The 15,857-nt window shown below is 36.6% G+C and overlaps 2 protein-coding genes across 2 annotated transcripts; one reads left to right on the top strand and one right to left on the bottom strand.

Annotated features, from left to right (window-relative positions):
• The first annotated feature begins 2,834 nt into the window (after positions 1-2,834).
• On the top strand, positions 2,835-4,917 carry LOC133284023 (LEAF RUST 10 DISEASE-RESISTANCE LOCUS RECEPTOR-LIKE PROTEIN KINASE-like 1.5). The gene has a single exon (XM_061480978.1). It carries the CDS (start codon positions 2,995-2,997, stop codon positions 4,915-4,917), a length of 1,923 nt encoding a protein of 640 aa, XP_061336962.1. The 5' UTR covers positions 2,835-2,994.
• Positions 4,918-5,874: 957 nt separating this feature from the next.
• LOC133284033 (uncharacterized) lies at positions 5,875-15,579 on the bottom strand. Its single transcript, XM_061480988.1, has 14 exons — positions 15,571-15,579; positions 15,392-15,432; positions 14,112-14,150; positions 12,718-12,823; positions 11,347-11,490; positions 10,873-10,967; positions 10,668-10,797; positions 10,478-10,582; positions 9,876-9,982; positions 9,746-9,797; positions 6,554-6,643; positions 6,381-6,465; positions 6,243-6,307; positions 5,875-6,136 (listed from the first exon to the last, which is right to left on the bottom strand). Exons 1-14 carry the CDS (start codon positions 15,577-15,579, stop codon positions 6,050-6,052), a joined length of 1,155 nt encoding a protein of 384 aa, XP_061336972.1. The 3' UTR covers positions 5,875-6,049.
• Positions 15,580-15,857: the final 278 nt, after the last annotated feature.

Raw genomic sequence — 15,857 nt, forward strand, 5'->3', positions numbered from 1 at the left:
TGTGGGAATTAATATATAACGAATCATGAAGAAATGGAAGCAATAAAATAAATAAAATAATGAAGATCGAAGATAATTTTATGTATTAAGTGGATGGTTTAATTATATTTGACCAAATTATTTTTGTTCTACTATTCAATATATTAAATTAATATTTCAAATGATTTAATTATATTGAAAATTACATGATAATTAAATTTATTAATAGAGGTTATAATATATTATTATATAACAAGAATAACTTTTTTACACCTATCAAAATCAAATTCATAGTAAAAACAACTATGAATTTAGTGTGAGCAAAATATTAACTGTATACCAATAATTATTAGTTCAACTGATAAAAAGTTTATTCCTTCAATTATATGGCTCGAGTTTGAGCCTCGTGAATAAAAAAAATATAGTATTAGAAGAATCGCAACTATATGGACCCGACTGCTCTTGAACTAGATTAATTAGATTTTTGATGAATTTGTTGGGAAATCACAAAAAAAATTGTTTATTTAATATTTTTTAAATATAATAATGACACTGGGATTTGAATATCAATTTAATGTAGACAATCCAAATTGCTCATCACTAATCCGTTATTATTATTTTTAAACATTATTCTTATTATTGAGTTGCACTTACATATATGTCTATATCACATTAAAAAAACCATTAGATATTTATAAGGTTAAATTTTTATTTATTTAAATTCCAAATATAGATATGCATTTGTAAGTTTTTTTTATAAGTATCATTATGATTTTTTTTTTTTTTTTTTACAGGCTTATATATGGATTATCAGATTAATCTAGTTTGAGTCGGTAAGATTAAAAGAGTCATAAAACTCTCTTTACTAAGTTAATTTTTAATACAACTGCTACTCAAGGATCGAACTTGAAATTACTGATTATTCACATACGTAATCGTCAGTACAAATCCCTTTAAATCTCGTATTATGTCCTAATGTTAGAATAAGATAACTTTTCTTTTCATAAATTTTATTGTACCAAAAACAATCAATTCTTTAATTTATCATTACTCTAAATTGTATTTTGATAATAACTTTGGATTGATGATCAATATGCTATCTTTTAGACGATGTATTGCAATAAATAGGTGTTATGAGCTATATATCATTTCCTTTTTCAAAATACTTCTGAAAATAATATTTGGAAATAGCTAATTATTTTTGTTTACAAGTAAAAAACCCCACAAAATAGAGTGCTTTTGAAGATAAATAAGGAAAATTAGAAAAGCAACAAAAAGACATGAATTCAATTTACTAAAAATAAGGGGAAAAAAGACATGAATTCCGGAAGTCAGCAAGAAGGCCCCACAAATGGCGCGCACCATCTACCTATTTTGAGAATTTTGGTAGAATTGCAGCCAAAACACAATTCAGAGGAAATGAGGGTATGCACAGTTGTGTTGACGGAAATACCCTTAATAGAATAGTAATAAAAGTGAAATGATACAAAAAAAAAAAAAAACAAACTGATTTTGCGTTTTGCTTCTCCCGTATTATACAAACCCTATTTTATTACTTTCCTTTGAGGCTTAAACGAAAACAAAATAATTGTGAGTGAATCATCAAGTTAGAATTGCACTATAGAATATAAATACTCTCGAAGTTGTTGAGGCTTAGATATGAGAAAGAGTACAATAAAAAGTTTTCCCAATTACCGTAGCAATAGCATACAAATAAAGTAAGATGTTTCTCTAAAATGAGAATGTCTATATCTTGTCTTGTGAATCAAATTTTGTGACTCTATGACATGTGAGACACTTGGCGAGTTCAGTATCAAAGCCTCCTGAAACTTCAAAAGACACGATGCATGTAGTATGAATACGATGATAAAGGTGAGTAAGAAAGAACTACCACTCCACCAACAACAATGGATGTACTATCACAAATATCAACCCCACAAGGCACCTCTTTCTATACCAAGATGTTGTTCAAAAAGTTTTTTCAAAAATCAAAACCGCAAGATTTGCAAAAATTAAATAAAAAATAAAAAATTCCTCATGTTAGATATCTATGAGTGGACTAAATGTTAAAGAATATGTTCAATTTACACCAAAAAAGAGAGAGAGTATGTTCAATTCTCTCGATTGGACCTATGCTCTTCAAAGCAACCAATGTTGAACAATATATAGATCCAGAAATTCCTCAAAGTCTCATTAATGGATGGAAGACAAAAGAATACTCATCCCTTCATTTTGGGGCAGTCAATTTGATTCCCCTTCTTCACAGAAGAAAAGAACATATAGTTACTGTCAGAACTGAATTCCTGGATCCCAGGTATCTCCATTACTGGAACTATCTTGACAACCCCCATTTTAGTTTCAAGCAGAGTTTTAACCATCTTCCCAAATTACAGTGTCAACCTCAGAAATATGCACTTGGAGCTGAACAAGTCCTAGAACCACTATGAGTTACTCCTTACCATCATATCATGTATCGGTTTCAAAAAAAAAAAAAAAAAAGTTAACCCTCATACTAACGTTTATTATTTATATTACATTACCTTGGTAGCAAAATCGTAATCATCTTCCTTACAGAACTGCCTGCTAATACACAATAGTTTCATATTAGAAAACACCACAGAACCATCATCATGCTTGGTTTACTAGAGTAGTCCGTGAGGGTTGACAACCAAGTAAATGGTTTGGAAGGGCATTTCCGTGAACACAACCGGTAAATTAGCCCTTTGGTGTTTTTCAAGATAAAAATACCAAATGTAAGTGCCCTTCTGACCATACTATTTGTCTTTTACTTCCACTGCTGCACGTGACCTTCTTTTTTTCTCTTCTCCAACTCCAATTCCAAGAAGCTAGGCTACCACACCACCCTCCACCTCCACTTCTTCTTTTTCTTCCTTCCCTCGATTATTAAAACCAGATCTATCTTTTATTACTTGTTTTATTCTTTTTTCTCTTCTCACTTTCATATCATTACTCAACATTGATGACTCCCCCATTCAGTTCATCTCTTCTACATCCATGTCTCCTCCACCACCAAATTCCTCCACCTTAGCCATTCTCCCCTTCACATTCTTCTTCTCTGTTCTGGTCCTGTTTTCAACATCCACATACGCTCACACATGCTCTTCCAATCCAAACACATCCACATACACCTGCCCACCATTCCCTCCCAATCCACCTTTCCCATTCTCTTCTTCACCAGGCTGTGGCCACCCTTCTTTTCAGTTAAAGTGCTCAACTCCTCACTCTGTCATCTCCATTAACAACCTCTCTTTCTCCATCCTCAGTTACAACCCAAATTCTTCCTCTATTGTCCTCTCCCCTCACAACCCCATCAACACACAACCCCACAAGAATCATTGTCCATCTTCTCACTTTCTTTCCATTCCAAATCGATCTATAAACCTTTCTGGCTCACCTTTCAGGGTCTCAGATGCTCCATGTTCTCGCCTCTCATTCCTCCAGCCATGCTCGCCACCAACTCTACCAAACTGTAGCCACTGCCCTTGGGAATGCAACCTCATCAAGAACCCCGGTGAGGTTCTCCGAGACTGTAGATCTATGCACCACTCTGCCTCAGACTCTGAACCTACCTGCCAAAGCGATGTTCTGAGCCACCTCGACGAAATCCTATCATTGGGGATCGAGGTTGATTGGGACGAAACACAAGACCCTTACTTCTCAAGCTGTAACAGTTGCCATCTCAACAAGGGATTCTGTGGCTTCAATTCATCAGACCCAGATAAGCAATTCATCTGCTTTCACTCTGAATCCACCTTCTCTCCACCTTGGATTAACAAGTTGAAGAAGCACAACAGAATAGCTGTTTTCGCCGTCGTGATTGCATTGACTTCGTTGCTGCTTCTTGTTTCAGTTACAACTGCGATTCTCCGCTCAAGGAGGTTCAAGCCACCGTCCACGGAGGAAGACCCCACCACTATTTTCCTCCACAACCACCGCTCCGCGAGCCTTCTTCCGCCGGTGTTCACCTACGAAGAGCTGGAATCTTCCACCAACCACTTCGACCTCAAGCGCAAAATCGGCGACGGAGGGTTCGGCTCGGTCTTCCTCGGCCACCTCCACGACGGGAGGCTCGTGGCGGTGAAGTACCTCCACCGTCACCACGCAACAAGCGCGAAAAAGTTTTCCACCAAGTCATTCTGCAACGAGATCCTGATCCTATCCTCCATCGGTCACCCAAACCTCGTGAAGCTTCACGGCTATTGCAGCGACCCGAGAGGGTTGCTATTGGTCTACGATTACGTCCCAAACGGAACCTTAGCAGATCACCTCCATGGCAAGAAGGTTAAAGGGTCGCTGACGTGGCAAGAGAGGCTCGAAATTGCTCTGCAAACGGCGTTGGCAATGGAGTACCTTCACTTCTCGATGGTTCCGCCGATAGTTCACAGAGACATAACCTCATCGAATATATTCGTCGAGAGAGATATGAGTATCAAAGTCGGTGACTTTGGCCTCTCGAGGCTGTTAGTGTTGCAGGACAACGCTAACACTAACAGTAACACTTCGAATGGTGGTTACGTGTGGACGGGGCCACAAGGAACACCTGGGTATTTGGACCCGGATTATTACCGGTCGTTCCGGTTAACCGAGAAGAGTGACGTGTACAGCTTCGGGGTGGTGCTGTTGGAGCTTATATCGGGGCTCAGGGCGGTGGACCAGAGGAGGGACAAGCGTGAGATGGCGCTCGCGGATATGGTCGTTTCGAGGATCCAGATGGGGCAGCTGCAGCAAGTGCTGGACCCTTTTCTCGCCCTCGAAGGCGAAGCCGTGGACGCCGTCGCATCCGTGGCGGAGCTCGCTTTCCGCTGCGTCGCCGCGGATAAGGATGACCGCCCTGATTCGAAGGAGGTGGTGTTGGAGCTGAAACGGGTTCGGAGCCGGGTCTTGTTGTCGGCGAATGGTGACGTGGCGAAGGAGTAGTGATGGGGCTCGATGCACATGTGGACTTTGACTCTCTGAGTTCACTTTTGTCGGGAGGTAACATTGGCCCCACCGAGAGAACCAAAACTAAACTATGATTTTTCTTTTTGAAGTTTTTATTGTTGCTGCCACGTTGGACTTACACGCACGAGGGTCTTATTCAATTGTTGTGTAACGCAAAGTGGAAAAATATGTCAGCGACTCCGTACCGGTACGGGTAGGGTTTTAAATTCGTATTAGGTGTTGCAGCCTATCCGAATTGAACTCAGCTGAGTTAATGAATGTGTGTGTGTGTGTGTGAATGCACCGCACCATTCATTTCTCCTAGACTTTCGTATCTATAGGTGGATGTACATGTACCTGTCCTGTAACTCATTTGCAAAGTACATTTTCCATTTTGAATTATAGGATAAGTTTTCCCTCTTTTCATTGATTTGCTCAAAATGAAATATAGATATCATGTACAAGGTTTGTTCCTTATTTTAAATTTTTTTTTTTGTGCTTTTAAACTCACCCAGTTTTAGTTTCATTATTAGACCTGTGTGTTTTGAATATGATAAGGGACTGTGTAGTCAGTTCATCATGTGTCCTAACCTACTCTTGCTTAGTGGGAGTGTTATTTTTAGTGAAGATTTTGTTCCTGTTGAAGAGTAAGGTTGGTGTAATAAAGTCAAGGTGAGAGTTATGAGGTTGATTGGCAAAGATTTTCTAAAGGGGTTGTTGTTTTTTGGAATACTTACACAAAAGTGAGCTGGAGTTTTTACATTGATCATAGTTGGCCAACAAGTCTTCTAATAATCTTTTTGACAAAGTCAAACAAAAAAATAAAAAAGACTTGCCCGTATCTTTCCCGTGATAAGCGTTTTGAAATTGGACTTTTGCGCATGGTGCACTTTCGCTTTCACTCACAAACTTCGGTTTTTTCCCCAACTTCAGAGCATGCATGGGAAAGGAGTCTGAATCAAAAGCAAATTATATGCGAATACAAATCATTCATCATGGGGGGAGCAAGGCCCCATTGAGTTACATTTATTTTATATGCTATTTCCCCACCTATAAAGGACTCGTTTTGGCACGAGTAATATGTATATTCAAGAAGAACCGGATATGATTTGATTCTGTGATTATTCCCTTAATTAAAATAAGCACTCTCCAAAGTATTGGCTTGCTCGTTTGCAATTCCAGCTTCTGGCCTGTTAGCTAGTTTATATCCCCTCTCCTAAAAATAAAATGAATCAATAACAATAGTAATCAGTAAGAAGTCAAACCTAGGCATTATTCTCTAAAACCATAAACAAAAGGGACAGGGACAAGGCAAGACGTACCAGCAGACGCCACATGTAGGGGATGCCATTTCTCTTCTTGATTCGCTTCTCAAGCACTTCAATTGCTGTGTTTGAATTTATCAAAGTTAAAGATGATCGATGAGTTTGAACATTAGAGAAAAGTTTTTAAGATTTTACCCTTCGTCGCTTCTCCGCAATTCAGCAACATGCTATACCAAACTTCATTGAATACATCAACTTGTTCATCAGATGCACCAATCATCTTCACAGCAGTGTAATTAACAATTGTAAATTCCAATATAACCAAAAGTGAAGCCACAATACATTAAAAGAGATTCGATTATTCCAACCTTACAATCATTTGCATCAAAATCTGGACCAAGTAAATCAAGTCCATGTCTTTCATTACCCCTTCCATACTCATAAAGTGCTTCTGCAAGCTAAATTAGAACAGAGAAATGTCAGGAAAGAATTTTAACTAAGAAAAAGAAAAATATACTTCATCTAAATGAGAAAAGTAAAACACGCTAATGAGAACACTCTCTACAGTTAGCCATCAAATTAACCAACCTTGGGAAGGGTTATTATAAGTAGCAACTACATTAGCAAAACTATTCATTTGTATAGATCTTTCCAACAGCTATTGATTGCAAGCAAGGAAATAATTTGTTTGAACCACCCAAATAGGGGCATGACTGACAACCTGGGCCAATGGACTATAGGCCACATACTATATATCTCATTTTTTGTAATTCTTTGCAAACAAGAATCAAACATGAAAAACCTTCAAAAACAGAACATAAACCCTAAAAGGACTTATTTGCTAAACAAATCCAACAGTTATTAATGTTATTTAAATAAATAAAAACCAAATAGAGCCACTGTAAAGAACTATTTCAACCCAAAAGCTTAAGCTATTAGGTGAGGCTACATTAATAATTTTATATTTTTCTAATATGCCCCCTCATACAAGAATCCATTGGACTTGAGGAGTGGATGATGCATCAGACTCAGCCTACTTTTGCTAAGAAACTTTATAATATTTAATTATTTTTATGAATAGAATGGGGGCGTTGGGGATCGAAATCGTGACCACATAGTCATGACAGCTCGATACCATCTAGAGCGTTAATTCAACACAAAAACTTAAACTATTGGGTGAGGCTACATTAATGGTTTTATATTTCTCTAACAGTAACAGCCACAAATTTGAGCAATATCCAACCTCTTAGTCTGACACTCTTAAATGATAAATTGTCTGTGACATAACTAGTTAAGGTTGAATGAAACAAAGCTAATTGCTCGTGTTAAAATGAGTGCAACAAAGCATGGCTGTTACATACACCCATGGAAAAAAAATATTGGGCCATGAACTAGGCACCCTAAGAGATTTTTATATAGGAAAAAGTGTTTATCCTTTTAAAGGACAGAATATTGTGTATTTTAAATGAAACAGTAATGTTAAATATTTAAATTAAATTTTTTGCCATCAATAACCTTCCACGCTCAAATTAGATGCATCAAGGATGAAAATCAAAAACTTTTGGTGAGAGATGAAGATGTAAATGCAAGATGGATGAACTACTTCAACAAGCTATTTAATGGGGATGGAGATATAAGCGAGGTGGACTTCGAAGACGCTTATGATGATTTGAATAGAAGATTTGTGCGCAGAATTAATACACATGAAGTTAAGGATGCTTTAAAGAGGATGAAGACTAATAAAGCCTTGGGACCTGATGGGGTCCCTATTGAAGTGTGGAGAGGCCTGGGGGATGTGGCAATAAAATGGTTGACCAATCTTTTCAATAAGATTCTCCAGACAAATAAGATGCCTGATGCATGGAGGAAAAGTATGATTGTGCCTATCTACAAAAACAAGGGAGATATACAGAATTGTTCAAACTATAGAGGCATTAAGCTAATGAGCCATACTATGAAGTTGTGGGAGAGGGTTATTGAGCATCGCTTGAGGAGAGATACCAAGGTTTCTGTAAATCAATTTGGATTTATGCCAGGAAGATGTACCATGGAAGCCATTTTCTTGATGCAACAACTAATGAAAAGATATCGAGAAAAGAAGAAGGACTTACATATGGTGTTCATAGACCTTGAGAAAGCATACGATAGGGTTCCAAAAAAAGTTTTATGGTGGGTCTTGGAGAAGAAAAAGGTACCATCAAAGTATGTAAAGGCAATCAAGGATATGTATCATGAGGCTGCTACATGTGTGAAAGCTTGTAACGGAACATCAAGTTATTTCCCTATCACGGTAGGTGTACACCAAGGGTCAGCTCTAAGTCCTTATCTCTTTGCCTTAGTTATGGATGAACTAACAAAAGATATTCAAGAGGAAGTGCCATGGTGTATGCTTTTTGCAGACGATATTGTGCTTATTGATGAGAGCAAGGATGGTGTTAATAGTAAACTTGAGTTGTGCAGAAGCACATTGGAATCTAAAGGATTCACATTAAGTCGAAGCAAGACTGAGTATCTGAAGTGTGAGTTTTCTCTGGTAAGAGATGTAGACCAAGATCCCGTGCATCTAAGTGATCAAGAAGTACCCAAAAAAGACGCTTTTAAATGCCTGGGCTCCATTTTGCAAAAAGGTGGAGAGATTGATGAGGATGTAAATCATAGAATCAGAGTAGGGTGGATGAAATGGCGCAGTGCATCTGGGTTTGTGTGACCGTAAAAGGAAAATTCTATAAAACAGCAGTAAGACCTGCAATGCTATATGGAGCTGAATGCTGGCCAACACATAGGCAACATGAGCATAAAATGAGAGTAGCAGAGATGAGGATGTTAAGGTGGATGTGTGGTTATACGAGGATGGATAAGATAAGAAATGAAGATATTCGACGAATACTACCGGTGGCTAAGAAGATGAGAGAACATAGATTGAGGTGGTTTGGGCACGTAATGAGAAGGCCCCTGGATGCTCCCGTAAGAACAAAAGTTTGTTACCAAGAGCTCAACACAAAAAGAGGTAGAGGTAGACCGAAACTTACTTGGGGGAAGGTAGTAAAACAAGATTTAATAGAGTGAGATATAGATTGGCGGAAGGTATGCCTTAGAACGGAATGGAGAAAAACTATAAGCATGGTGGAGGGTTAGACCTGTTGTTATTCCTATGTTCCAGATGGTCCCTTTTTAGTCCTTTTCCCCTTCGTTTCCCCTCTTCTTCTTTTCCCTTTCTTTTTTACTTTTACTTTTATATATATATATATATATATATATATATATATATTATTACTATTCTATTTATTTATTTTTATTTTTACTTTTATGTTTCTTTTTTCAACCTTTTTGTATCTTTCATTTGGATTCATTTACCACCGACCCCAATTAATTTGGGATAAAGGTGTTGTTGATGTTGAATAACCTTCCACGCTCCCCCAACAATGAACTTCTATTGTGTAACAAGTCTCTCTCACTATAAAACATAATCGTTTTATTTAAAATGACACAATGTTATGTCTTTTAAAAGGACAAATACTTTTCCCTTTTATATATTCATAGAAGTTGCAGCTGGAGCGTACCATCATCCCTCTCTGCATTATTTGTTGCTTCTTTTTAGTCATCCTTGAAATCCTACAGTAAGATAACATGATGTCATCATTCATGCCATATTGTATCTAAAATACTTTCTGCAAAATATAACACTTCCACCTGTCTTTTAAGCCCTTTAGAAGATCTTGTGCTTTAGGAATTTCTCCAGTCTTCGCCAAAGCCCAAACTGTCAATATATCAAGGTGCCACTCCAAATACCAGCTTGCCTAAACATTTAGCATTCATCCATTAATTGCACAAGAAACATTTAGCACGCATATCCCTAAACTGCACAAAGTATGAAGTTTTTCCAACATTTAGCTACATCAAAATCATCATTAAGAAACAAGTACATTTTTTATTTTTTATTCGAACTCATAATTTCCTCTTGAAAATTATAAACTTATGGGCTAAAAAATAGTTTGATATAGTTCAATTTTTTTTTTTTTTTATATTTTAGTAATTATTTTGGTAACTTCTTTGTACTTTGCATCCCATTTTCATTTTTTCTTATTTTTTTTCCGTTCTAATTGTGAACTGGCAATATCACTAGTGTAATGTCCAGTCAAGTTTTCAATACATTGGAAGAGAACACAGCTAAGTATAAACATTAAACTCTAATCAAATACCAGAGTTCAGAACTTAAATTAACATTTCCAGTTGCACATTGAAGTGCCATAGCATATTACCATTTCCTTCATTTATATAACATGTTAACTTACTTGATCAGTAAGGCATTCTGCAAGCATCTTGAGACGATCACCAAAGCTATCCAGTTCACCGTGTACACACAATCGCAAAAGCATACCCACCGCATTTAAGTAAACCTATATTCAGATGAAGTTAGAATTCATGACAAAAGGAAGAAAGTGAAAAACTATAAGTTGTGACAAAGTTTATGATATCACATACCTCAGCATTCGCAGCATCGGCTTTGTCTAACTCCTTCCATATATAATTGTCATATACCTCAAGCACTCTTTGCCTTGGAGCATTACCTTCTAAGTAACAAAGAGCTACATGCCACCAATTGTGCGTCAACCTGAAAGAATGGAAATTCCTTGGCTGGCTAACTGAAATTCTGACAAAGCCATAGCCAAATCAATCAAATGCTTACATAAATGAAGAACAAGAACTCCATGATGATGAACATTCTTCCATGAAATTAACAGCTTCTTTAAATCGGCACTCATACTGAAGAACATGGCACAACTGCAGAACAAAATTCAATTATTACACTAATTAATTAGGTCATAATTTATGAAAAGTTCTTATTACAATGTACTTCTGCCACTAATCTTTGTTCATAAATTGTAACTTCATTAGGTCTAAACTAAAGCTACTGATAATCACCCTACCAATGGTTAATTGATTAACCTTTCTCCAAAACTTCCTCTCTTTTTTTTTTTTTTACTCATAAGGGAACTTTTAAGTTATTAAGTATACAATGCAATCTAAGTAAGAAGAGCAGGTGGAGATTTATTCAAAAATCTTAATTGTAAACTAAACAACTTGAAAGATAGTATTACATAAGTACTACCATTAGGTTGAGTGAATATTACTACCATATTTAACAAATACATTTACTTACAGCATGCTGTGACCAGCTGTCTTGCTTATTGATTGCAAACCCCCTTTTGGCAGCTTCCTCAGCATCTTTCATTTGTCCAAGCTCCAACAAAGGAAAAGCAAGCATGCCATATATGTAATTTTCTCCTTCATTTTGAGGTAGAACCTGTAAAACTTAAAAGGATAAGGCATTCAAACTTTTTATCAATAATAATAATAGATACTCAAACTATCCTTCAGTTGACAAATAATATAAAGCAAGTTACATGTTGTTTGGATAGCAAGAATTAGAGAATAGGATAGGAAAAAAGTGAGTTTCTGACGAAGCATAACATAAAGTTAATTCTGTGTTTGCTACAACTTTGAAATTTGGATGATAAAAATATGTTCAATCAAAAATAAAAGCTAATATGACATGTTTAATGTTTTTCCCCTTAAAAAATGTCAAATAAATAGAGAATTTTGGGTTAAGAACTTGGTTTGATCATATATTCCCACTGCTAAGGAGAATACAAATTTAGGTGGCAAAAGACTCAAAATTCCCAATCCCATCTCAACTTCTCGAGGCAACCAAATTCATGGAAGCAAAAATTATGGAAATACATTCTAAGTAACTCTCAACTTTTCTACATTCCAATTTGGTGTGCTTAAGAATTGTTGGAATATTCAAGTGTGATAAGTCCAACATTGGTTGGTAATAGGCTAAGTGAAGTACATATAAGTGAAAGGACCCATGAATCCAATGTCTTAAGGTTTTGGGTTGGGACATGGTTTTGGACCCACTAGATATGGTGTTGTAGCCTTAGCCCATTGGTGGTGGTCCCCCCCACGGGCTCCTCTTGGACCCGCTTGACAGTGGTATTAGAGCCGAGTTGGGTTCGGGCTAGCCAGGCGTTTGGCTAGAGGTGGGTTGAGTACTTGGGCCTAGGATACTTGGTTGAGGGGGAGCATACCAATGTTGGGTTTCACACTTGAGGATGAGATTGTTGGGATATTTAAGTGTGATGAGTCTCACATTGGTTGATAATGGGCTAAGGGAAGTGCATATAAGTGGAAGGACCCATGATCCAATGCCTTAAGATTTTGTGTTGTGACGTGGTGTCAGATCCATTAGATGTGGTTGGTCTAACTTAGCTCATTGGTGGCGGTCCTCCACCACGGGCTCCTCCTGGACCCGCCTGACAAGAGTAAGTCAATTTTTTAGTTGCCCATAATACAAGTAAATACAAAAGTTCTATTATATTAACATCTTGGCAACTTCTTTAAACAATCTACAAGACACGGAAATTTTTTACTAATAAAACCATACCTTTTTATAGGTAAGAAAACAATTGTTTGCACAAACAAATTATAGCAGAAATGAAACAGAAATGTTTTCTAATTCAAAAGGAACCTGATGAACAAGAGATAAAGAAAGATCAGGCCGGCCCATGTAGAAGCACAGAATCTGTGCTCTCTTTAGAGAGACCAGATCTCTTGGGAACTCTTTTAGAAGCTTCAAAACAAAAACAAGTCACGTTAATATATATTAATCTCAAAGCATAGTACAGGCAACTAGAGTTGGAAAAAATATCTGCATTATGCAGTTAGCTCCCCAGTGTAAGGCTTTCTTAAGCAACAATAATACAAAATGTCATGTAACCATGTTCAAAATTCAGTTTCCACACAAATGAATAACAAGGCATCAATTTTGCAAAAGCCAGCATCGAATTTATTTGTCCTTAACCTATTGCCTTGCCGGATTTACTTTTGGTTTTGGTTTCTTTCCTATTCTGCAGTATACAATTCATGAAGTTGGTACCAAAATTCAGCAGTTATCATCTCTAAATTTGTATGAACTCCATAAATTATTTTTAATATTTACATCTATAGCATGAACCAATTACGACATTTGTATGAAAGAATCAAACAAGTGAACTAGTGTTGAAGGAACAAGAGAGATTCAATATGAAGGATAACATATTCAAAAGATGCATGAAAAACTTGAGATTCTACATGAACCTTTTGTTAATAGATTTTTCTCTTAAATGCATAAAAAAATAAGTTTATTGGAGCTTCGGTGAAATTTTTGGAGCCTTTATACTAGCAAACCGTTCTGGACCAGTAGGTCCCTATTGGGCCAAAGCCGAATGTCATGCACATGACCCACTATCCAATGCTCCATAGGCCGCACTCCCAATATAAACACACACTAAGGGGCACTCGAAGCATGTTAACTTCTGTGCCTACACTCCTATTCCTATTTCACTTTGAAACTAAGTTGAGCATTCAAATTTCTTTGCAGGTATTCCAACCATCTCAAACCAATAAATTGTCATTGCCAATCGATTTGAAGTTCTCCAATGTGAGCAGGAAGTCTCACACCACCCTCAGGTACAGGCCGGAACATCATCCAATAATAATGCTTATCAATATAATTATCGACACAATTGTACTATAAGAAATTCATGTATTAATCTGAAGTTGTCAGCTACTTGTAAAATAAATGAATTTTATGTTGGGTATATTAATAATATAATCCAATAGTATGTTCACATATATGCCCAATAGATGAAAGCATGGTTATTTGGGTCCATATGGGCTGGAGCCCAATAGCTTGCATTATATCTAGGGTTTCCTAAACTGTAAGTAACACTGTTGAGCATTCCAAACTTTGATGTCTCTTGGTGTAATACTTCAAGCACCTCTAAACCTTTCTCTCTCAAACTCATAACCTCCAACAATCTTGAAGTATTAGCTTCGTGTGTCGGATTTGAGCGAGTAAGGTGTCTATTCGAAGATCTCATCGAGTGGAACTCATATTTTAAATCACTTTCGCGATTCGACAGAAGGATTTACCGGGATTTGAGTTTGAAGAAACTGGAGCCGCAACTTTTCGGTCCAGATCTCGAAAATTTCGGCCATTTTCAGAAACTGAAACCTAATGGGCGTTGTTCTACTTGTCGAGACGATCGTCTTGAGTGGTCACTCGCCTTAAACGGAGGTCGGACGAAGGAGATATGGCCGTTTGAAGTTTTAGGTACACTTTTATGCGGAAAAGAATATTCCTGCGAAAAGGAATATTCCGAGGGAATATTCTGTTTGTTGGGAAATATTATGCAGGGAACATTTAAAAAATCAGAAAATGTTCCGGTGAGTTTCTGGCAACAGGGATAGTCCATCTTAAGGTTTTTGGGCGCTCCGAATCTGTTTTTGGGGTCTGTTTTGGCAAATTCCAAGTCTACAGAGCAGTTTGATGAAAGATGGAGCCTTTGCTTTAATTTGCGAAGTTTGAGAGATCTACAAGGTGCACTCTTTCTAACTCTTAGCTCTGATTAAAATGCCTAAATATAGTTCCTATGATATTATGAAATGAAATCATTTGATGTTATTGAATTTTATGGTTGGAAATTACATGTTCAATTTGGCATGGAAGAACATGAAATAAAATATTCCATAATGTATTAAATGACTTTGCATTTACCATTGAAAATTGTGGATTAATATCAATAGAACAAAGATGGATATTTTTGTAGGGGTTACTTGTTAAATTCTCTAAATATTCATCTAGCTATGACTTGTAGTGAATATAAGATGATGAAAAAGATATGAAATCACTTGAATGCTTAGTTCCAAAATAAGAAGGGCTCTCTAAAGCTCTCGTAGCAGAGAAGTTCTTTGAATTCAAATTTAATACGAATTCAGTTAATTAAACTTGAGAACATAAGGAACAAGCTAAAAGATGATAAATTTGATATGTCTGATAATCTTTTTGTCGATCTTGCATTGAGTAAATTACCTGCTGAATGGAGTTCTTTCAAGACTGAAAGAATAAAGTGAACTTGATAAATTAAAGAGGTTTATTTATATTTAGGATCAAAACTATTCTAGGAAGAGTTTGGAACAAATAGGACAATAAAGTTAATTGCCTACTTAGTTTCACGTTCCAATAAACCTCAGAAGAAGTCCAAGTCACCAAAAAGGTGAATCCTCTTCATAGTTAGAGGCCAAAAAGACTATCTTCAAAAGAAGAAGAAGGACAAGTGCCATAACTATGGAAAGTGGGATCACTAGGCAGCAGAGTGTAAGCTACCAAATAAGTTAAAGAATAACACACCACAAAATGAGGCTAATATATGTTAACTAATGAACCTGAGCCTCAAGCTTTCATTGGAATGATGAAGAATGGAAAGGCCAGTGTCTCTTTTGAGTGGTGGTTGGAGAGCGATGCTACCTGTCATACTACAAATGATAGGAATTTACTCACTAAGGTCATAGAAGTGAAAAACACAGTGGAAAATTGCAGTGGTAATGAGACAGATGTGACTCATGTTGGAACTGCAAATTTGACGTTTTCTTCAAGTAAATTACTAACTCTAAAATAAGCTAGAGTAGTACCTTTACTTAAAAGAAAATTGATATCTTTGCTTGATAAAGATGATATGTATTTCTCAACTATAAATTTGGTGTTTTCTTATAGTAAATTACTAACTCTAAAACAAGTTAGAGTAGTACTTTTGCTTAAAAGGAAATTGGTATCTTTGCTTGATAAAG

The sequence above is a fragment of the Gastrolobium bilobum genome, unplaced genomic scaffold (genome assembly GCF_033153095.1).
Source record: "Gastrolobium bilobum isolate Gb01-03AN ecotype WA unplaced genomic scaffold, APGP_CSIRO_Gbil_v1 utg32482, whole genome shotgun sequence".
In the NCBI taxonomy this organism is placed as follows: Eukaryota; Viridiplantae; Streptophyta; class Magnoliopsida; order Fabales; family Fabaceae; genus Gastrolobium; species Gastrolobium bilobum.

Bases quoted from the DNA above. Each gene is read 5' to 3' on its own strand.
- LOC133284023 (XM_061480978.1), top strand. From the start codon at position 2,995: ATGTCTCCTCCACCACCAAATTCCTCCACCTTAGCCATTCTCCCCTTC.
- LOC133284033 (XM_061480988.1), bottom strand. The intron at 14,151-15,391 runs TTACACTCTGCT...GTAAATCCTTCT, and splicing joins TCTTTAACTTATTTGGTAGC to GTCGAATCGCGAAAGTGATT. The intron at 6,644-9,745 runs GTACGCTCCAGC...GTTCTAATTTAG, and splicing joins TAATGCAGAGAGGGATGATG to CTTGCAGAAGCACTTTATGA.